This window comes from Lytechinus variegatus, chromosome 16, assembly GCF_018143015.1.
Source record: "Lytechinus variegatus isolate NC3 chromosome 16, Lvar_3.0, whole genome shotgun sequence".
In the NCBI taxonomy this organism is placed as follows: domain Eukaryota; kingdom Metazoa; phylum Echinodermata; class Echinoidea; order Temnopleuroida; family Toxopneustidae; genus Lytechinus; species Lytechinus variegatus.
In genome coordinates, this window is record NC_054755.1 from 5,303,844 (window position 1) to 5,328,599 (window position 24,756).

General features: G+C 36.8%; 1 protein-coding gene across 2 annotated transcripts; it reads left to right on the forward strand.

Annotated features, from left to right (window-relative positions):
• On the forward strand, positions 1-24,127 carry LOC121430366 (sodium- and chloride-dependent betaine transporter-like). Of its 2 annotated transcripts, XM_041627652.1 has the most exons (13): positions 1-264; positions 8,953-9,087; positions 9,822-10,122; positions 14,177-14,315; positions 15,063-15,197; positions 16,064-16,167; positions 17,555-17,679; positions 18,350-18,462; positions 19,181-19,318; positions 19,890-19,992; positions 21,373-21,476; positions 22,425-22,598; positions 23,578-24,127. In XM_041627652.1, the coding sequence occupies exons 1-13, from the start codon at positions 69-71 to the stop codon at positions 23,674-23,676; spliced, it is 1,866 nt and encodes a 621-aa protein (XP_041483586.1). In that variant the 5' UTR covers positions 1-68; the 3' UTR covers positions 23,677-24,127. The 2 variants fall into 2 exon arrangements, with proteins under 2 accessions (XP_041483586.1, XP_041483587.1); XM_041627653.1 differs by lacking the exon at positions 23,578-24,127 and having other exon boundaries at positions 21,373-21,512; positions 22,425-22,505.
• The last annotated feature ends 629 nt before the right edge of the window (positions 24,128-24,756 follow it).

Consider the following 24,756-nt stretch of genomic DNA (forward strand, 5'->3'; position numbering starts at 1 on the left):
GCTCTTCGAGAGGGACCCCTTTACTCTACTCTCGACATTATTCACTCCTCGAAGAATATACCACGAAGATGAAGGACTATGTGGAAGCTGAGACAAGGGACATCGGAGAGGATGAGAAGAAGACAGAGGAAGAGAGAAGAGAGAAGAAAGTTGAAAGAGGAAATTGGAGTGGAAAGTTGGATTTTTTTCTAGCTCTTTGTGGTTCTTCTGTTGGACTTGGTAATGTGTGGAGATTCCCCTATTTGTGCTACAAGCATGGAGGGGGTAAGTATTCTATAAATTGAAGATTGTTTTACATGTAGATATAGATTCAAAATATTTTTTTTTTCATTTTGGAACCATCTTCTGTTTAATAAAAAAAAAATAAATGACCCCACGTGATCCCGCTCAACTCCTGGAGCCTCTGTGAAAACAAAATCCATAGGTGAAAGTAACCGTTTGACAAAAAAAAATGTTCTCAATTTTGTAATAAATTAATGTTTTTCATTTACTTTAAATCGCAGCATGAATGCATGCTTATCTAGTCAGACCAACGAAACCGACTCAAGATCGACAAATCCATATAGGGGGCGAGGGGCCCGGCCCCCCCCCATTGGCGGAGCAAAAAAAGGAGGAAAGAAAGGGGGAAAAAAGGGGAAAGGAGGAAAAAAGAAGAGCAAAATAAGAGGGAGACGAATGAATACATCAAGGTCAGGGGAAGACTTGATTTAAAAATATATATTTCATGTCACTTTATTTAATTTTCGCTCACGCTTCGCGCTCGCATAGCCTGTTCGGTGAGAAACATATCTTGGTCAATAGGCTGATATAAAAATATAAAAACATATTTCAGCTCGGACATCGAGCTTTTATTATTTTGTTTAATTTACAAATTTATTTTTTTAAGTGCTCTGTAAAATGTCCGGTTTTTTGGTTTAAATATCATTTGCAGCTTTTTGCGCTGTGCGCTCGCATTTTTTGATTTGCCAAGTAGGCCTACATTTTTAAAATCTATCACAAACTATACTTAAAACCCCCTTTTATGACAGTTTATCAAAAATTTCGTCTCACGCTTTGCGCTCGCATCAATAGTTAGAAATATATCAACTCATAAATCCTATAAATTACTACAAAAGTGCTTAAAATGTCAAGTTTTCAGGCCTTAAATGTCAACGAATTTCACTCACTCATTAGGCTTAATACATTAATAAATATGATAATAAAATTTTCATGAATTCCTAAAGAGAGGAATATCGCCAAGTTTCATATCGCGCTTATGAAGAAGAATAAGAAGATAGCCATCATTTTCATATGATGACAAAATGTCCTTAGGCCTAGAATGTCCAGGTCCTAGGTCAAAATAATAAAAATATCAGCTAGCGCTTCGCAATTGCATCATTTTATTAAATGCTATCCACATATACTTCACAATTTTCCCACACAGTGCTTTAAATAGTGCTTAAATTCACCCTTTTCGTACAGGAATATCAAATATTTTCCGCTCGCGCTTCGCGCTCGCATTATTGATTTTCATGATAAAATTTAAATGTATTCAGAATGCCCAGGTTCTGACTAACAGTTACTGTGTTTACATGTGATCGGCTTTTGCATCGGCTCGAGGTTCTAAACCGCGAGCCGTGTAAACGCGATTAACTTGCATCGGCTCTGGTTCAGAATCGGCAATTTTGCACCACCAAAGTAATAGGTTCAGAACCGCGGCGAGCCGATACACAATCGGCTTTTTTACTACGTGTAAACAGAAAGTCGATTCTGCATCGGTAATTGGCGCACATTTCATTTACTTTACATATTCCCAGGGTTGCTGCCGGGGCGTATAGTGTAAAAGAATCTGTTATCGTAAATAATATATCAATTTAAAAAGTGATACCATTGTAAACATTTCCTCAGTATTTTGTGCCTGACGAATCCCATTCTATATTTGTATTATTTTTGCAGTATTACTTTATGCTAATGGTTTCCCTTTCACTACGTTTGCTAAAACATAATTATGGATGTGAGCGCGCATCTTATTTATTTCAATGTGATTAAAATGCCTTGCTTGTTTTTTTTTTTTTTTTTTGGGGGGGGTCATGAGCATGAATGGGGGGGGGGGGGTGGAGGAATGTAACATGAACATGAATTGGGAAAAACGAAGGAATGTAATTTTCTTATTAGTTTGATATACCTTCTCTCTTTCTCCCCATCTCAATCTTTTTCTTATTAGTAATTATTATCTTAATCCCGTTTGTGTCTCCATTACCATTTTATTCACACTCGCAGAAATAATCATCATCTGGCATGACTTTGTGATATCTATATACGTGAGTTTTTCAAGTGAAAAAGACACTATTATAAACCCTTTACACCTCTTTTAAATAGCTTTGTAGATCTACACACAATGTTGAATTCATGATTATTAATCTAATAATAGACAACTGAGATAGGCCTACCGTTCAAAGAAACATTATCGAGATTCAATTGAAAATAAATTTGATAAGATGATAAAATAATCCCGCTAACTCCCCCCCCCCTGTCGATGTCCTCCCTTCTTTTCTTCTTCTCCAAATCCCCTTTCTAGCCCTTCATCATTTCTTTATATTGCATTTAATGGCTTGTATATGAGTCTATAAGCAAATCCAGTCATAAGCTTTTGATTTTATAGGGTCTGACACCTTCTCCAAACGCAACATGTATGTTTACTAAATTCATCTACATTTGATCTATTTTTCTTAACTTCCATGAATCAATCAAATACGAAGCATAGCCCATTCTGAAATAGTCATATAATTACAATAATGAGTGATAACAAAAATAACAATTTAAAGATCCACATTCGAAGTGGAGGAACCTAAAGTAAAGCAGAGCTTGTTGAGAATAGGCCCTATTAACAAAATAATTTATGTGTAATCGTCGCAACATTCACTTCACCATCCTTTATTATGGGCATAAAAGTTGACTCCGACTTGGCCCGACAAAGTTGCCCAGTTTACGAAAATCGTCCCCGAAATTTGTCCTGACAAATTGTAAAAAAAATCTTAAATTTGGTCACCGTAAAGCCGACGGTGAAAATAACGAACTTTGCGTGTGTGTGTGTGTGTTTTTTTTTTTGGGGGGGGGGTAGTTTTTTATTCATTTTACTTTCCTTCTCAAAAATAAACTCGTGAACAATGCCAGAAAAGTTGCGACTAAAACCGTCTTAAATTGGTGATATTTGCTTGGAAACTTCAAGACGGTTATCATCACTTGTAGCAAACTTCGAGGTCATCTTTTTCTTCTTCTTCCTGGTTTTCTCCCTCCGCTGCTTTCGAAGATCAGCCCTAAAAAGGCATGATATTAACCGTAAAAGAAGTTCCTCTGCGACAGTCGATTACCTATAATGCACCATGTCTTCATTCCACTAGACATTACTAGATCATCACTAGTTCTGAAATGAATTAATCACGTCTATGCCCCATAATTGCATAAACGTTATTATAATAGTACATTTGCCATCCAATGGTAATTCCCATGGCAACAATGATCAAATGATCAACAGCCAATCATAATCAAGGATTTCTGGGAAGTTACCAATGGATGGCAAAGTTACCATAATACTCGTAACTTTGATCCAACATTTGGTGAATCTATGCCTATAATAACTTATATCACTGGGCCTATAATGTTAGTGGTTCGGGAAGTCATTATAGGCCAATAGAACACAGTGGTAGGGATGGGACAGGGGCCGTTGTGACGTATCTAGGATTTCATAAATGCGGGGGGCCCATTAAAAAGGAAAAAAAAAAGACAAACAAATCAGCGATTGATCGCGGAGGTAAAAGGTTAACATTACTTCCTGAAAAACATGGCATTGTTTCTCTTTCATTTATTTTTATTTTTTTCTCATTTGATTACATATATCTGTATTTGTACTTTGTTATTTTTTGTGTTATCTATTTTTTGAGGGGCCCACATTGTACAAGCATTGCTTTTTAGTGGGTTCCTCCATTTCCATCTTAATTTAATTTCTATTGAAAAAAAGTATACTTATTTGAAACCTCCAAGGTGTTGCCCAAATTGTCTAAGTGTTTTTTTTTATAACATATGTATTATTATTTTTGTTTCTTTGCAACGGATACAAATACTTATGTTTATATATGGTATACAATTCGTTTTTTTTATGGAAGTGAAATAAATAAATTTGAATTTGAATTTGAATGCAAACAGGAGAGGTGAAACATTAGAAAACGGGTTATAACTACAAAATAAAATAAGACATTTCCTATGGCACTTCGTGGATGTGCCACTGTTTGTCCCTCCTTGAAATTCATTTTTGAATTTTTGAATTTTAAAATTAAAAAGATTGCTACCAATAACATATCTTTGAAGTACTTGTGACTGGGCGTTGTGGCGTGCGCGCGTAGTCCAAGCTACATTGGGAAAGTTACAAATTCATGCAGAGGTTCGAGATTCGAGCCCTGGTCACGTCTTTCGGATGGGTGACGTTTAAGGTCGGTCCCAGACATAAATAATCATATCTGATTGATACACGTCTGACAAATACATACACACTTTTTTTTGTTTTGAATAATGTTTCTATTCTGATTTCATGAACAAAAAGTTACATAACATTTCAATTTAACATTTCAAATCACATTATTATAATACTTTACATTTCATATTTTCACTTTTTTTCACTAACTTAATATAATCATGAATCATAGATATCTTAAAAGAAAACAATGAAATCAGTTATTATAAAAATGCTTAAAGACACACAAACACACATTAAGCGTTTTATAAAAGCTTATCATTATTATTACTATTATTATTATTATCATTATTTCAAAAATATATTTTTATTATCAGTATCATAATCATTATTATAATTATTCCGTTCCTGTCTTCTTCTTGTTCTAACTTTTTGTATTGTTATTACCAACATCATTATGATCAATAGCCTCCTTGAGAGTAGATGGTGTAAAAAGATACATGCCCCTCCTCTCCTCTCCCCCACCCCTCCCACTCTTTCTCTCTCGTCCACTTCTTTTCTCCTCCACTCTCCAACATCCTCCCTCTCTTCTCCTCTCCCCAAACCTAATCTCTCCTGATCAACCCCTTCTCTCTACCCGATTTTGAACTTTATGTTCTATAATGTCAAGTTCTTAGAAGCCGAATCAATCACCAAATGGATCTTGCTTCAGACGATATTTGTAAAAGACCCGGGAATAACAATTAGTCACTAACCACAAAGCGAAATCTTTAGATCCCGAACGTGCATTCAGATATTTTTTTCTCTAGAGATCGAGAAATTATAAGTACAAGAGTCAAGTCCGCCTCAAGAAGATAATGAATTTGATATTTTTTTTTTAAAGAGAAGATCAACCTAGGAACGCTTAAAAAGTTATCAAAAATCGGGTGTAAAATCAAAACACAAAACAGTCATATTCAAATCATCATGGATTGTACGCAAATAACGGAACCAAAGACGTCACCCACTCACTTAAATTTCGAAGAAATTATTAAAGAGAAATATGAAAAAAATCAATTTTCTCCTCTAGTCAATAAAATGTGAAAATGGGTTTCATGTCTCCCTGAACATGTGATATTGCCAACATTGTAATTCAGTGCGATCCGATGAAGAGTTCAATTATTGTTAAATCTGCAAAAAATAAATATAATTAACAAAAATCATATAGGGCCTACATAAGAAATAGTTATCAAGTGACATCGTCAACTCTTCTGCTTATTATGCATGCAACTATTTTGTGAAAAAATGAGAAATTCTAAAATGTAATAGCTTTTTCTTATTTTCCATCACATTTCGATGAAATTTTCAGCGTTGTATGCTTGTTTGGTTTTCATGTTCAATGAAATCAACTTTTCTTTTATGGTGCCGTAAATGATATTTTCCACATATTTATCATGGTAATACCCCCCCTCCACAATAACAGAATCCGGAGGCATGATTTGTGATTACACGGTTAGGCTTTAACAGTCATTACTTTTATTAACCAACCTGCCACACTGAAAAAACGTTGTTTAAAAGTTTTAAGCACGTTGATTAAACCTGTCACGCTAATAACTACTGTTTAGACTGTTTAAATAACTGTTTAAACTTTTTAACAACTGTTTAAACCTTTAAACAAATTGTTTAAACTTTTAAACATGTTGATCAAAAAGTGTAAACAGTGAATAGCCAAAAAAGTTTAAACAACTTGTTGTTATAGTGACAGGCTTAAACAACGGGCTATTTATTTAATGTGCACGGTTTTACACAAGTTTTACATCCACTTTAAATCAGCAATGTATTTTCTTTGTTGGAATTTTCCCCCCTGTTTTTATTCACCTATTACAGTGAATAATGTTCAGATTAACGATGGCACCCAATATCGACCTAAAAGGTACCAAGCTTGATATGGTTAACAAGATCTTCCCATTTCCAATAATCATTGTCATGCGAAAATTGGCATGATTAATTTGACAGGAAAGAAATAACGTTGTTGTGTGTTTAATATAATTATCAAAGTGAAATATTCGGACACCTAGTTTGACAAGACACGACAAAACAATGAACTCTTATAATTTGTCTCATGATGTCCACCTGATGAGGAAACACCCTTAGTGCCTTAGTCATATCAACGAAACGGTCTTTAAACCGATTGAGGATATTCCATTCGAAAAAAAAAGAAAAATATTTCTTCCTCATTATACATAACATGTTAAAAATAATGTCTAACATGAAATCATTCACATAATTGAATCAGAATTCACGATTATGTCTTATTTTTAATGATTATTTCAAAGGTAATTCTAAGAATCAACCTGTACATGTTTCTTTAACATGTTTAACAACTTATAATCACAAAGAAGAAAAAAAAACACGAACATACTTTTAATCTATAGATAAATCTTAAGTTAAACGTGAATTTTTTTCCGTTACAACACCAATAAATCAACATAAATTGTGGAAGTTATATAAAACACACACACACTACAGCCATCCTACCCCCCCCCCCCCCCCCGATAAACAAAGCACAAGAAGAAAAAACGGAGAGAAAGAGAGAGAGAGGAAAACGAAACAAACAAACAGAAAACAAAAAATGAATAAAAATGATAAAATATGGTGATAGCTTTGATCGGGCTGTTTCACTGGTGTTAGTTCACACTTTGTTTTATCGTACTGTTTATTTGAGCAAAGAAGTCTATCACCAAAGTGTTCTGAACCAAATATAAAGGGGAAATTAAAACTTCCTTTCACTTTTCGTTCAAACCGAACCTCTTTTCCGGTCCCTGATAGATTGAATTGTCTACAAACATGGTTGAAAATAAAACCAAATATTATTGAGATTATTAATATTTTTTATTCACCTTCCTCCTGCAAATTTTCGTATTTGTTGTCAAATTGTAATTGATGAAATCGAATCATCTAGCAAGGTCTACAACGTGTTTGAAAAAAAAAGAAATGTGGATAACTTTTTTTCTTCCCCTTTCTTCATACTGACTTTCAAAACATATGATTGACTCAATTTACTTCTGTTTGTTGAACGGCTTTCATTCTTGTCTGATAAGTAACATCATAATAATTTAGCACATTAGGACTCTCGTTTATAATAATAATAATAATAATAATAATAACGTTTTATTTACCCAGGGTAGCCACTTCAATCATAAGACTGCTCTTCCAGCGGGCCCTGCATAACATAATATGTTATTATTACCCCTTCTCCAGTCTAAATGCTGAGCGCCAAGCATGAAGGCAGAAGGTCCCATTTTTATAAGTCTTTGGTATGACTCGGCCAGGGATCGAACCCACGACCTCCCGTTCATGAGGCTGACGCTCTACCACTGAGCCGACATGACCGTTGTCTCTGTTTCTTTAAAGACACGCACATTTTACATTAACTAATTGTATTAATTATCTGAATATATTGCCAATTGATATCTTTCTCTCTCACCATGATTGTCTCTGTAAAAATGATGTTTAAAATTTCATGCACGTTTCTTCAGCCCGTCACTTTAACACCTATTGTCTAAAGTTTTAAATAAGTTGTTTAAAGTGTTAAACAAGTTGTATAAAAAAATTTAAAAACCAAACAAAGTTTAAACAATTTATTGTTTTTTAAACAGCTTGTTTTTACAGTTATGGTCATTTTTACACAACGTGGTCAAAATTTTAAACAGCGTTTTTTTTTTTAACAATCAACGGTCCGATAAGTTTATGATATACTGCTTAGTTAAATGAATAATTTGCCCATTTTATGTTCTGTTTAAATGAGGTGAAACAGATGAAAGTAAACGAAATCAAATCAAATCAAACATGTCTCATAAATCTCTATCACTCCCACCGCGTTTCTAAAAGGGTCCAAATCTTAAGTATTGAGTAATAGCTTTTATTTGTCTGAATATGCTGTTAACTAGTATTTTCGTTTTACTTTATGTGGAGGTGCCGTGGCCTAGTGGTCAAATGCACCTGACTAGACACAATCATGAAAGTCCGGGGTTCGATGCCTGGCAACAGCACATTATACCCATGAGCATGATGAGCAAGGCATTTAATAAACGGTGCTCTTTTATCTTACATTCAAATAAATCGAAATGGTATGCACATTATTGGTATCTAAGTGTGCACTTGTTTTATTAATACGAGACAAATCAAATCAAATAATGAAATTAGAAGTCGTGTGGTCCAGTGGTTAGAGCATTGGACTCATAATCGCAAGTCTGTGAGTTCGAATCCCAACTCTGCCATTGTCTCCACTTTGATAAAAAGGCCCAAGAGTGATATCTGTTGTCTATTACGTCAGCCGCTATGACTGGTTAACCTAGACGTAAAATGTTTCCAAGGTAATTGGTTATATACCAGCTTGGCGTTTACCAGCAAAATGTTGTCCTGCCGAGTTCCCACGGGAGTTACCACAAACAGAAACAGAAGTGTAAATTAGGAAAATAGCTTATTATGTATTGTTTCATAAATCTTGATCACTTCCATCGCAGGTGCTTTTTTGATCCCCTACCTCCTGAGCGTGTTCTGTGCGGGAATCCCCCTCTTGGTGATTGAGGTAGGGTTGGGGCAGTTCACCGGGCAAGGACCAGTAACGGCATGGGGTATGATCAGCCCCCTTTTCAAAGGTAAGATTACAAAGGAGTGATGACTCTGGTAGAACTGGAGTAGTTGTCGGCTAAATTACCAAAGTTCTGGGTTGACTTTAATGGTGCAATTTTGCAAGCGTCAAAATAATGAAGCATTGTGAGCTCTTTTTTCAGGTTTTCACCCGGAGAAGATTTTTGCACATTTTAATGCCGCAGTTAGATACAATTTGCATGCACCCTCTTCTGTTTTTTTTTTCTTGGCTATATCTTCGTAGAAAATGATAGATGTATATAATACAATAGGAAAAGGGTAGGTTTCCATATCAATGAACATTATAATATTTCATCCATCGTAATATATAATTGAATTTGGTGAATATATCATTGAAAATCAAATACCAAAATCCAAAAATATTATATTCGCGATATTTTATAGACCACCTAAATCCGATAATCTTATGGAACACTTGATAAATTCGCTGCAAATCTGTTTTTTTTTTCAAAGTATTTTGTACATGTTATGATGTCTACATTTATGATCACCGGATCACCCGTTTTCGACAAAGACTTCACAGCTGTTCATTATTTTGACGGGCATTATCAAATCAATTACTGTGTTTGTTGGGCTTTACCCGTGCGAATACTCACTATAATTATCATTACCCTCAGAAGTGTTTAATAAGCAAGTATTATGCCGATTGAAAACCCATTTATCAAGCGTGAGATTGAAAAGTAAATGAATACAAAAGGATATTAATTTTTATATTCCCCAGGTATTGGATGTGCCGGTCTTGTCATCCAAGTCTTCCTCAATACCTATTATGTCGTCATAATGGCTTGGGGTCTATATTACCTACTATTCTCCTTCAACGCCGTACTTCCGTACTCCACGTGCTCAAACGATTGGAACACGGTTTGCTGCTTCGATGGGATGGACAACGGGGCAGTGGTCGACGTCGGAACAAACTACAACATGACCGGATTCAATGACACGACCGCGATGATGACATCGGCTTATAATCTGAGTGAAGAATGTCCCAATGCCACCACGTCACCGACTGTTGAGTTTTGGAAGTAAGGGTTTTCATTTCCGAACATTTTCGATCATTCCCGATAAGATTTGTCACGAGGGTTCGGAACGATGAAAAAAAAACTATACCTAGTGCAAACAAATCACATAATGAGCTCCCCCTCTTTTTGTTTTGGTGAAAGCTGGACCGCCCCTGTAATTGCCCATATTCTAAAGACTGGTTTGATTTGGACAATGGTTTAACTCTGTGCTAAAATTATGGAAAGCCAAAGATGTCAAAATCTTGTTTATATTATCTTATTATTATTATTCAAATTTTAGCTACCGTGAACTTTCATAATTCTTTAGTGGTGGAGACATTTATCTTCTTTATCAGTCCCCGACAGTTAAAAATGATTTGAGTGTCAAATGAGCTCATTCATTGAACCTCTCCTGTTAGATGTTTCTGTAACAATTGGCTATCCATACTTAAACCAGAACTTCAGACCAGAGTTTAAATCAAACCTAACTTCAGAATAACGACCGTTAGGTCACCTTGCCACCTATCAAAATATCATCGATGCGTCGGTAGTATTTTGATAGATGGCAAGGTACTGCCCAACATAAATGTCTACTTCCTTCTGTGAAACCAATCACAGTCATGGTCCTGAGAAGCAGGGGTGCTGAAGCACCCCCCCAAAAAAATTACCTTGGGGTGCTGCCCTTTATTATTTTCCATAGGCACAGGGGCGGACATCTCTCCCAAAAGGTAGGGGGGACAAGGGGCTGGAAAATTTGATAAGCAAAAAAAAAAGGTTATCATCCCCAAAGTAAGGTCATCTCGTCCTAAAATGCATGTTATATTTCGATTTTGTTGATGCATTTCACAAATAATAAGGGGACATAATATTGTGTCCCCCTACTATTTTGAGTAGGGTGGACACGTCCCCCTTGTTCCCCTTGGATTTCCGCCCATGCATAGGCAGCATCCCCAGGTAATCTGGTAGATGTGTAAAATTGGAAAAAGGTAACCAAAACACATTCATTTAGAAGTGACCCCCCTTTTTTTTTTTGCTTTTCCAATTGACATTAGCACCCCAGGCAAAAAAAGTTCCCAGGGCTCTGATCACAGCGCGGGCAGAAATCTGTGACCCGACCTCGTTCTGGGTAAGGGTCCAACACAATCAACACGAACCCTAGTAAAAGGTTCATCAACATAATGCAGGTTTGGGTATCAAGGGAGCAGGCTTGATAGAAGGCTGTGCCTTAACAATAATCTGACATGTTTGACATGTCTTACAAAATGCACCACTTCCTTAGCCAATAGAAATGCCTCATAATTCTATCTTCTGTCTTCCGAATACCTACATGACCTGCCATAGGCATATGTTACTCATGAGCCATTTCCAAAATCTGTGGGTGGTAGCGATTTTCAAAATCTCTGCGTGGTAAGCGAGAGAAACTACTACCTTAGCTCCGTAACACAAAGATTAGCGATCAGTCGCTAAATGGACTGATCAATCAAGATCAAGGTTACACGCGCATTTGTTTCAAAATACTGACCAGGAACCAATCAGAAGTGTTCTTTTATATTTGCTATGCATCGGCTTAGCTTTGTGTTACGAAGCCCTGGTGAATTATACACCAATCTTCATCAGCTGGTCTCCGGGGAGGTCTCCACTTCCTCATGAAAAATGCCATCTTTAACATAAAAGCATTCGGGAACCTTATCAGCCTCAGCCTCAGAACATGCTTTCTGTTACAAGCTTTTCAATTCTGGGTCTGCCTGTTGTGCCTGTACAAGGGAGGATTTACTAAACAAATTATCGTTGGTAGCATCAGAGCCTTCACCACTATCCCAATCTAAATCCTTGAACAGGTTTCAGCTAACCAGACATCAGTTATGTCACGAATTTGTAATTTGTCATCAAATCCTCCTCGACCTTGTCAGAAAATTGCATAGTCCTTGGCATAGTTGCGGTTTGTTTACATCTCGTTCTGCCTCGTCCTTCACAGCAAAGGTCAGACTTTGTTTATGATATGGCCTTGCTCTTCACGAGCGACAGTCCTTAAGCTTCGCTTACGTAACGACAAGACCAATCTCTCAGTCGCGTGCCGCCTCGCCAAGCGATCTGGCAGATCTCAGTCGCGTGCGACCTAGTCTGACCTCACGCTGAGGACAGATCTGTTTTGCATAAGTCCGGGGTCTCGCTCGTCAACAGAGTCTGCTCTTGTGTTATGCAACATCAAGGACAGGCTCTCGGTCGCGCGCAGCCCCTGACTGACCCTCAGCTGAGGACAAATATCGTTCTTGGGAGAAGGATAGACACTAGCTGAAGGATGCTTTGCTCGATTTAGTTCTCCATAAAAGGGGTGACAATTCGCATTCCACATGTTTGTGGAGAGTTTCTTGGGACTTGTCTTGGAGCTCATCTCAATCGAGTGCAGTTGGATTGTGTCTTATTCTTCGAACGTCTTATTAATAAATTGACATGTCTAACCTAAAAGTCAGTTCTATTCATTTTTAATTTTCTACTCCCCATATGTGAGAAAACAAAGACACGTGCAGAGATTTACACACTGATTTACACATTTACGAGCTACAATATTTATCGTGAAGAGACTTTGGTCTGAGAGAGGGAATTTAAGAACTTTAACGAGAACTTACATATTTATACAGAATCAATGAGAGGAGAAACGAACAGTTGGTGATTTCATTAAGATCTGTGCGAGCTTGCTTTATAGCGGTTTAATAATTTCCAACCCCCTTATACATTTCGTAACAGTACTCTCCTCTACATCAGCAGAATCAGTATCATCGTTTTTAACTCTACGAGTCTGAGACCTAGTAACATGTACAATCGGGAAGTCCCAGGAAAATCTTCCTGCAACAATGCAGTTTCAGCTACCCCAACCGGCTTCTCCGAAACCACTGGAGATGCAACAGCTCTATATCTCCAGCCAAGTAGTTACCTAACAAGAAATCAGCCCCTCCCATAATTCCGGAACGACATCAACAGTCACATGACCACTAACTATATATAGGTCACCTTTAGTCGACCTTTATGACAATAAGTACAAATTTTGAAACTACAACTCTCAGATCTTTTGATTGATTTCGTGCCCCCACAAGCCTGATTTTAATAATGTCTTTGTCCTTGCTAGCATGTTTTTCCTCACCAAATATGTAATTCCTCTCATGTTTCCGTCTCATCGCTGTGCTCTATCAAATCTCAGTGGAACGGACATGTAATTAGTACCGTTTCCGTTTGAGATGTTTCACATGATTTCTTTTTCTGTTTTCACATCCTGGTGATGATCTCCCAGGGGTTATCTTGACACCCTCCTGTCTGTGCTATTGGGACATGACTAGTAGTTGACTTCACTTAACTACATCTCTATGATTCACGGTGGCGTACCAAAATTGTGCTAAAAATAAAAAGTTAAGATCTACGATACAAGCTTCTTTCAAAATGATAGGCGTTGCATGGTCTGTTTTACCGCGGCAACGTCACACAACGTTGCCGTGTTATCAGCCAATGGAGGGAGTCTTTGTGTAGAATGTAGGAGGATAGGGAGTCTTGGAATCCTGTGTTCCTTTGCCCCCTTCTCTTGTGTCCGATACGGAACCAAAGTAGCACATAATTAAAATAAGTTCAGTGAAAATTAGCTGGTGCCTCGATGCTGAAACATATACCCGACCTCCGCGTGAATCTTCACCTCCTCTATTTGTTTTGTCGTTCATGACTTCCTTTCTGGCAAATCCTTAACAATATGCCTGTTGACTTTATCCGAATATCATCGTCGCTTAAATTCAAATTGTAAATTGTATTCTCTGAGGTATTACACAGCAAAAAACTGTGGTGTACATTGATGACCACACCAGTTATTCTACACCGGTGTTAAATTGACAGTGTAAGTTTATCACCTAGTTGTGTTATTAAAACAACTTTGGTTGTTACATTTTCACTCTTGTGTTATATTAAATCTCTAGGGTGTAATTGTACCACATCAGGATGTGGTCCTCTCTTAACACCAACTAATGTCAGTTTAAACACGACAGTTTTTACAGAAAATTAAAACACTTTTTTTGTTTTCATATTGTTTAATCTGGATCAGTCGTAAAGTTCTCCAGATCCATCGCTCCGAAGGTATCCATGATGTTGTTGGAGTCAGCTGGCAGCTTTTCCTCTGTCTCACGCTGGCCTGGCTCCTTATCTATCTCTGTATATGCAAGGGAGTCAAATCATCCGGGAAGGTAAGGACAATCAGGTACCTGAATTAGCAACTCCATACCCATGGTACCTATACTCTTAAAACAAATCAGTCAAATTGACTAGACCAGTATAGTCAGCTGGGTGCAACTGATATGGCAATCACTGATACTGATAGTCACATTTCTGACATATATTCTAGTCAGAAATAACTATGTTTTAGTAAAATGCTACTCGAAAATTGTCAAATATGACTAGAATACCAGTTGCACCCAGATGACCCTATTAACTAGTCATTGTTTACTGATATGTTTTAGAGTGTAAGGGTCCGTTTCATAAAGACTTGCATCTATTGTCACTGCCACGGTAGCAGGGCTCAGCAGCCAATCACAACCAAGGATTCCATTGAACTTTACAATAACTGCAAATAAGTTTGTTGTAAGCCTTTATGAAATGGATCCGAGATTAGAAAATGTAGATACCTCTGATATTTGCAAGAGTTTCCACTGATATCAAAATTTTGAAAGAAACGACAATTTAACAACTTTATATATTGGAATAAACGGCCTCACGATACTATGACATCACTAATGCAGCCAATTTGAAGTCTCCATGGGTATAGGGATTAGCAATTTTTACAACTTATAAAAATTCACGACACTTAAAGTTTGTCCAATCGTGTCAAAACTTTCACCCATGTACTTGTCTGATTTTTCTGCACCCTATAAAATCAGCCTTTTATGTGGGTTGAATTCCCATTAACCATTTTAAAAAAAAATCTGTTTTTCCAGGTAGTGTATGTGACAGTTCCATTCCCGTACGTGCTCCTGACGATTCTTCTCATTCGTGCTGTGACATTACCAAATGCTGTAGATGGGATCATCTTCTATCTTAAACCTGATACATCTAAGCTGAAAGACAGTCAGGTAGGTCCAAACCACTGCAACGCATATCAAGTCCTGTGGTCGGGCAATAGGACCGGTTCAACTTAGTCTGCAGGCACAGACACTCATTGGAACTTTGATCAACAAGTGTGCCTCCACGCAAAGACTAACACATAGAAAACTTGGTGTTCCAATACGACCTTCAGTACACAAGGCATGAGTAGGCTGCACATTCAGACCCTTATTTCGAGTGAAGGGTTTGCCCAGCAGACTAGGTTCAACTCGTGACATCGTACCTCCTGTCAATTCCAATACAATAAAAGAGAAAGCGCTGCACCGTCCACTCTGCATGTTTGGGTCATTTATCAACTTAATCACTTCTACTAAAATGACTAAAATGGTCTATGCAATGTAGATGGAACTTCAGCGGAGCATTTCATGAAAGGACTTGTCAGATGATTAATCCGACAGTTAACCATAGTAACATTGCATGTCATCCAATCAGAATCAAGGAAAGGTGTCAGACCTGACTACTTGTCGGACCAAAATGTTGATGAAACCCTCCCGAGGGGTACTAATGGCAATTTCTTGAACTGATCTGACGGTCGTTGAGGGCGTCTGATTTCATTTTCTGCATACGGGACCTGGTAAATCTAGATGATTATAGAAATATATACATTGGGTAACAAAATATCTCCAAAGAATATAAATCAATTTTCAAAATTCTTTCCATAATCAGTTAATTTAGTTTTCAAGTTCAGATCTAATGAACTTTTTGAGCTTCCCACCCTTAAAATAAATACTAGTAGATTTAAATCAACATCGCAAAAGTCAATGACGTCATAAAACGCAGGAATGAACGTGAATAAATAATAGTCAACAAGTTATGATGTCTTATTTTTGTACAGGTATGGCTCGATGCTGCTACTCAAATCTTTTATTCCAATACCTTAGGACAAGGATTCTTGGTTGCACTGGGAAGCTACAACAAGAGAAATCACAATTTTGTCAGGTAAGCAGTTTACTCAAAAGATCATTATTTTGACTATAAAGTGACGGATGGTAATCAAATATTTACCGTAATCGTCCTGTTAATGGTTTATGGCATTATGACTTCAAATTGATAAATCATAGATGCATATTCAGATTTTATTATTATAGGGCCTACGCCGTTAAAAGAAAACGAATGATGAAAATTGTTTTGGAATAATATAACAATACACAGGAAGATTGACAATAAACTAAGTCGTGTAAGTACATCTTATGGAGAATGCACGTGGGAAAAAATAACTTTCTAAAAGTGTAATCATAATAAATAATTAGTGAATATGGGTTCCATTTTGAGAAAAGGTAGGTTGAATCAACCACAATTTTAACAAGCATTTAGTCAATATATATTTTGGGTTAGAAACACAATCACTAACATTCCTAATTGAACCAGTAAGAGCCAAAGCTATCAGCGAACACCAACTGATTCTTTCTCGGGTTCAAATACATATCATATACAGGCTGAATAAACATAAAACATTGTAAAATAAAAAGATGTATAGAGATGACGGGCGGGGGGGCTTTATGGTCCTCAGTTTTTGCAGTAACGCTCACAAAATGTGGTAACAACCATTTTTTACATTTGAATACTTCGACCCCAAACTTGACACCAGGTGATAACGAACAAATAAGTATTATACTATGCCAAGAATCTTTCTTCGCAGGGGAAAAAAACGATCTTCTAGCCGACATAATTGGGAAACCACAGCTTGCTGACAAACACGACAGACTGCCACCATGCCAATAATCGTCAGAGATTTGATATTCATGTCATCTAAAACATTTTCAAATAGGAAAAACTGCTAAAAAGTTATTCGTGATAATCTGCTCAGTCTGTCGGTGTTTTGTAAAGTGACCCTAGGCTTATTTTCAATAACCCACTATGACTGGGTGATGTTTTAAAAACTAAGAATAGGGAATCATTTTCGATTTTTTTTATAATAATTAAAATAACGACTACGGGGGGGGGGGGTGCATATGAATTTAGAAATCGTGCAGACATATGCATATTCTTTTCTTTATGATTATTAGTTCAGGTTTCTTTTAATCCGTACTGCCATGATCGTATGCAGATTTTGTTTGAGTACCGGGGGTTGGTGACAAGGAGGTTGAATTGTCTAGAATACAAAAAGGCGAGAGAGAGAAGCGACCTTGTTGACCACAAGGGCGGTTTTTATATTATTCAAATGAAACTGAAGGGTTTGATGCACACATTTAAAGGAATTTCATCAAAATAATTTTGCACCAATACACATACACGTGGGCTCTGTACCTATGTGCTTGTGTACGGCCATGCATATAACGAAGCTGTTTTTAATGGGACTCATGATGTGTTTTTTCATCCAATTTAGGGATACCCTACTCTATTCCTTGACAAATTGTGCAACCAGCTTGTACTCTGGATTCGTTATCTTCGCAGTACTTGGATTTATGGCGGGAAAGCAAGGAAAAGCAGTTGGCGAGGTCGCAAAGTCAGGTATACCATGTATACGATAAGATCATTTTGCAATCGATCTACGAATGTCATATAGTATTTGTTTTCAATATCATCCTCATCGATTAGCTTCAAATAATTACTTATTATTAGTGAATATAAGTTAATACATAACACTCTAACATGTATGCGGAATACCCCCCCCCCAAAAAAAAAAAGAGAATGCTGGAAGAAATGCCATAAAATAAAAAACATAACACTACAGTAACTGCGTTTGATGGTAAAATATAATCATTTTATTTTTAATACTAATTATTGTTGATATAGGATATGGCAAACCAGGTGGTAAAGATTCCTGATTGACCCAGTGACCTAAAGATTACACTGCTGAGAATGCTGCATTGTTGGTAATGACTCTGACCGGATAGAAGGACTTGGGGTGGGGCTATTAAGGCTACTAGTTGGTTCGTATGTCCTTTTAAGTGGTGGTGTAAAAACTACACCAGTCGGTGTTCGGACAACATTGAACGTTTTACGTTTTACCAGGGATAAATGATGGTGCAAATTCAACACCCGCTATTGTTTGACATTTTTACACTATTTGGTGTTGTATTCAAAGTTCATGGAGCACTTTAAAGGAGAGTGCGGACCTCCCAAAACACCATAGTTTTAATTTTAAGTGTACCAATGTTTTTTTTTCCTTGTGATGCAGGTCCAGGTTTAGGGTTCATTGTCTACCCAGAAGCCATCACTGAGATGCCTCTATCTACTCTCTGGGCGATTCTATTTTTCTTATGCCTACTCTTCCTCGGTATAGACAGCGTAGTGAGTACCTCCTGTGATAAGTATTACACCACAAAACATATCGTATTACCTGGTGTTAAATTCTTGGTGTTAGTTCAATATGTTTATACATTATACACATTGTGCACTCGTTGGTGTTATGTGTACACTATATACTTTGACACCTCAGGGTATGGTATTCTTATGAGACCAACTGGTGTCATATTTAATACTGTACCCTATTTTCTTTAAAGTGACATGGTAAACTGGACTAAACAAGGGTGATAGTGCTCTTACGACGATGGCAAGCACTTACCGACAATAGCCATTATATGTTTTGGTGCATTTTTGGTGAGAAGAATACCCACGCAACGCTGTAAGCATTATTCATGTCACTGGTGAATAACTATCATGATTATATGGATAAGATGCCCTTCTCAATCATCCTTCCACTTAAAAGAAAATTATGTCCAATTGCACATTGAGCATAAATTATAAATTCTCTCGGAATGGGGAATTACGAGAAAGTTGAGTTGAAACTAAACAGTTTCAACTAAACTGAACTATGAATATGATTGTGTTAAACTAATTGACTTGGTGGACTTATGCTTTCTGGGAATGAAGATAAGTTACATGCAATTCCCAATCGGCCTATATTTTTTTTCTTTTTGTTAACCACTCCCATTATTAACTCCTTTTATTGATATATTATTATATTCTCTTCTGTAATCTTTTTGCAACTTTCCCCCACATTCTTTAGTTTGTGGTCGTTGAGGGCTTGGTGACGACGATCGTAGATATCTTCCCTAAGACTCTGATGAAAGGCAACAGAAGAGAGTTCTTCTGTGCAGGTTGCTGTCTATTCTTCTGTATGGCCGGAATACCCATGGTCACCTACGTAAGTTGGTTGGGCTTTGAACTAAAGACAAGTTTTAAAGGCTAAAACACCCCCTTCCCCAAACGAATGACAATTATCATCGAGAGAATATAACTTTTAAATTTTCAAAACAAAGGCGGCGATAAGTATGGTGACTGAATAGCTTCGACATCTGAATGGAAACTCTAACATCTAAAGCTAATTTTCTCTCTCTGTATTTTCCTTGTTATGAAAAAGAGAACGATGAGAAGAAATGGTCCCTAAAAGCTAACAGTACGTTCTTTTATGCATCAACGCCTAATGTTCAGTAAAGCTGACCGTTCTGAGGTGTTTAACTTTTGTTTTAGTGGCTCAAACATGGAATAGTGTGCGGGCAGCGCTTTGTAACCGAAAGAAAAAGGCGCTCTATCAAATGAATACTAGTATTGTATTGGATTGGTCTGTCAACGCGAGTATTTTCTCGTCATTAAAAAAAACCCACGAAAAGATTATTTGCAGGACGGAAATAATGATACACCCGGCGGAACTATTATATTTTTTAACCGTCGAAAGCATCCTTTAATGCATTCCTTGATTTTCTTTCCTTCCGCAGGGTGGTATGTTCATATTTCAACTGTTTGACTTCTACGCATCGAGTGGGTTTGTTCTTCTGTGGATAGCTCTCTGTGAGAGCCTCGTCATAGGATGGGTATATGGTACGTATCCAATCTATAGAGTAGAGGAGGGTAACTGCTACGATAAACCGACTTCACATTGACTAAATGTCTTACATTATTTCCAACAACAAACCATCGGTCAGTTTGTACTCGGTGTTCTGGTGTGGCTATAGCATTAACAGCCCGGGATTAACAGTGGAGAGGGTGTGCTCTTGGACTGTGAAATACGAGGGACGAGGTTTGGACCCCGACATAGCACCATCATCATTTGGCAGGCGGGGCATAATCCAGTCTGCAGTTGTATTTGCCGCTTTCCATCCAGCATCGTAATCGGTTTGATAAAACTGGTCATAATTTACGAATGACCTGTTCTCGTGTCATTCGAGGCACCCGTTATTTCTCTTTGGATTGAATTTCCTTTATCCCTAATCAAATTTTAATAGATAATCAAACTTTGCATTCAAAATCTTGCGGAAAAAATTTACTCCAAGGCGAGATTTAAACTTGTAGCAGATGGGAATCAAAGTAATTGGTAACCAAGAAACAGGAAATCAGTCGCGCGTAACGTCGTGCATAAAGTCGTACGTAACTCCGTAGGTAACGTCGTGCGTAACGCAGTGCATAACGTCATACGAAACATGCGCATAAGGTCATGCATAACCTACGAGTAGTTTTATAAAAATCATGTTTTTGGCAATCAAGTAGCGGAATGTGAAAATAGGAAGATACATGCACTTCATTATTACAGCGAATTATCTTTATTGTCATCGAGACCATAATCAACTCCACCACCAACATCATTATAATAACATCAACAAAATTATCTTCTCTGTCTTCATTATCATCAATATCATAATCACCATCATCAGCACCATCATCACCATAGTCACAATCATCACTACTATCTTTACCATCTTCGTCGTCATCATCAGCAGCAGGGGGCAGCACCATCTTCACCATCATCATCATCTCCACCGTCGTCACAATCATCACTACTATCTCCACCAACGTCATCATCAGCAGCAGCACCATCGACATCACCATCATCATCTACACCATCGTCACAATAATCACCACTATCTTCACCATCGTCGTTGTCATCATCAGCAGCAGAAGCAACAGCAGCATCATCTTCACCATCATCATCTTCACCATCGTCATCATCATCATCAATATCGTCATCATCTTCACCATCAATATCATCGTCATTATCATCTTCACCATCGCCATCATCGTCATTATGATCATCCTCTTCACCGTCAATATCGTCGTCGGCATTATCAAAATCATCATAACCACCGTCATCCATATCGTCGTCATCATTACGAAATGGTATCCGTCCAAACTTCGGATATGTGTCTCTGGTGTAAGAACGACTGTACCCTCTATTACCATGACACCTTTTTGTTTATTTTCCAGGTGGCAAACGGTACATGCAAGATATCATCAACATGATAGGTAGAGGGTGGATCAAACCCTACATGATTGCTGCCTGGATGTTAATAACACCTCTGTTTTCTGGGGTGAGTTCGGCGGGTGCATGGAGATGATGATACATGGTAGGCTTTAACGATTTGTCTCTTTCTTCTCGGCTGAACTGAGGGTGGACTGTATTTAGTGAAAGTAATTAGTCAAGTAATGATATCATGCCGTTTGGAAGAACGACAGCAATGTAATGGTTAAGTTATAATGTAGAATAATCTTGTAGATGAGCTTTGGCATATTAAAGGATTGCTCCTTCACACAGTAAACCTGTGTGCCATTATCATCATCTAATACGTACCCTCTCCTCAGAGAATGAATAACGATAGCTCTCAATCAATTGCGAGACGAAAGTGTTCCTAATGGCGGACTCATCATTCCATAATATTCTCCCCTTTTTTATTCAGCTGATTATTACCTGACAATGGGTGATTTTAAGTTCGGTGTTGACCTTGGTGTTGGTGTTGAAATTTGGATTGTTTCCCCTAGCTCTAAAACTTATTCATCGTTTGGATAACTGATTCTAATCATTTTATTGATATCTCAACAACTAGTGAGTGACTTTTCGGGACCATCATTATTTTATGTTTGGCGTATTAATCGTGTAGAAATTGACCTAACACCAACACCAAAAGGTCAACACTGAACCCATTGTATTTGTAACATGTCGAAAGATATATATATAGAGAGAGGGAGAGAGGGAGGGAGAGAGAGAGGGGGAGGGAGAGGAGTGGGGGAGGGGGATTCTGCAGTGTCCACTAAATCCCGGGGGATGCTAGGGAAACGATTCATAGCGTAGAAGTCGAGTCTGCTCATTCCATTCCGTACGTGGTCATGGATCTGGGTTCCTGATGAATTATCGAAATTCGAATATACGCATTCTCACTTGATTCAATTAAATACAAACATAGGTGAAGAATTTGGTTTATTACTATTGTTGTTATTCATCAATTTCATTTCCCCCGTTTCCTTTTTCCCCCACTCCACAGACCATCTTCGTGTTTAGTATAGTCTACTACAAGCCGCTAACCTACGAAAATGATTATGTATACCCCTGGTGGGGGTACATGATGGGGTGGACCATGGCCCTCTCGTCCATGGTAACCATACCCATCCTATTCATCTACCAGTTCGTCTTCAAGAGCAAGGGATCACTCCTGGAGGTAATCGCCCTCTTATTTTATTTACCCTTCGTTATTTTCTGATATATATTTTGTATGAATAAGGCACCAGGTACCTACCCTGTTATATGATAGAGAAATACAAAAATATGTGTTAATGTTAATTCACAATAATTCAATAACTATTTTTTCCGTTAAAAAATGGAGGAAAGAATATATTTCATGACACACTTTTGGTAAATTTTATAAAAATTTTCACTGAAAAGTATGTTTTCGAAATTTCGTGGGGGGATTCCTCCACCCCCGTTGCGTACGGTCATGATTAAGGCATTCATATCATGAGAATTCCTGTTTTATTAGCAAATACCTTCACTCTAAAAACAAGAAATGTTAACTTAACATTTGAAAGGTTGGATGAGTGACAACATTTTCTAAATGTTGCATTTACCACTTTAAATGGTTCTACGTCTACCCAACACTTAAAATGTCGGGTTCAGCTTTATACAAGGTTGGATGTAACATTTGGAAAGGTTGTCACTCCTCTAACCTTTCAAATATTGATTTAACATTTGAATTTTTAAAGTGTTGCAATTATTTGCCAGGCTTCCTGACGACAGTCACGACACGTCCTTTACATTTTTATTTAAAACTTACCCGTTTCTGTCCTAAATCTTTTATAAATAGCATTAATATGACAATGTTGAAATCCATTTATTGCTAGTTTATTCGAATTTCACAATAATTAATTAATATATGCATGCTACATGTATTTGACAAATGGCTCATGTCAACTTTGATTTTATTATGCTTGGTTTTATTTTCACGCTGTATCAGTAATTTATATCTTTTGGCTAGTTTGCATCCTTACAATTACTTTGTTTTATCCTATGTTAATATCGTCTTACATTGTAAAGCGCATAGAGATAGTTTCTATTATGCGGTTAATAAATCAATCTATTATTATTGCTAGTTTGTATTATCAATTTTATTATTATAATTCATTTGTATTTTGTGTTTCCAGCGATGGATCGACGGGACAACATCACGAGTACCAGAAAGTCAAGAAAATGGACCGATGGACAAGAAAGACCAATCCTATCATGAAGTAGAATTACGATGATTCGCTCATGACCTCACAGACAACAACATTGGATGATATATTATTATTTCTCCAAGAAATAAAATAATTGCTCAAGCCAAAACATACTGAACTGAATTAGAAGGAATGTTAGCTCATAGTTTATGGTTATGATTATTATTATTATCATTAGTATTAATACTATCATTGTTGTTATTACTTTTATTACTATTATTCTTATGATCAGTTTGAATTACGTGTATAACATTGATGTGAGCTGCGCTTAATATATAGATCTAAACAAGCATCAATCTATTAACTTTAGGAATTAAGCACGACATGTAAAAACTGTATGTATACATAATCATGTCTTTGATACAGGACCAAGATGAAAAAAGTGTCCTGATCTTCTTGTCCTGTTTTGATATATTTGACAAAAATAAAATGAAATTAAATGTACAGGTAGATATAAATATCAAGTGAGATTCAAGATTCAAGATTTTATTAGAACAAATGATCGCAGCTTGTTACAGCTGAATTGGCATATGTTTAAAAAAAAGCATAAAAATACACATAAAATCAACAAAAAGAAATGTTACAAAACAATCAAGAAATTACAAAAATAGTTACGGTAAAATCATGATAACAATGAAGAAGTGATCTTAGCTTTGGAAAGCTTTGAAAAAGTACATTTGTTGGAAAAATGATTTACTCCTAAAATAAAATTATTGTGATGTAATATGGGTTTAAAGACGAATTAGAAGGAAATTTGTTGAAACGGCTTTCAGTAGATTCAGTATTGATAATTGAAAATGAGAAAAGAGCAGCAAAAATAACTTTCCAATATGAGAGCAACTTAAAGAAAGTAAGGGAAATAAAACGGAAGAAATCAAGAACAATTACCAAACAATTATGCGAAATTAATGAAAATGTAAACTAATAAGAAACATTTTCAATATGTATGTACAATAAACAATGGATACAATAATTGCCATGGTAATTAAAACTGTAAAAAATAATTTAAGAACAAATAACACCACCAGTGGTGTATATTGTCAAGAATACAGTCAATGTTCTTGAGTGATTTCATTTGTCTGGTATTAAAGCAAAAAAAACCCGCAA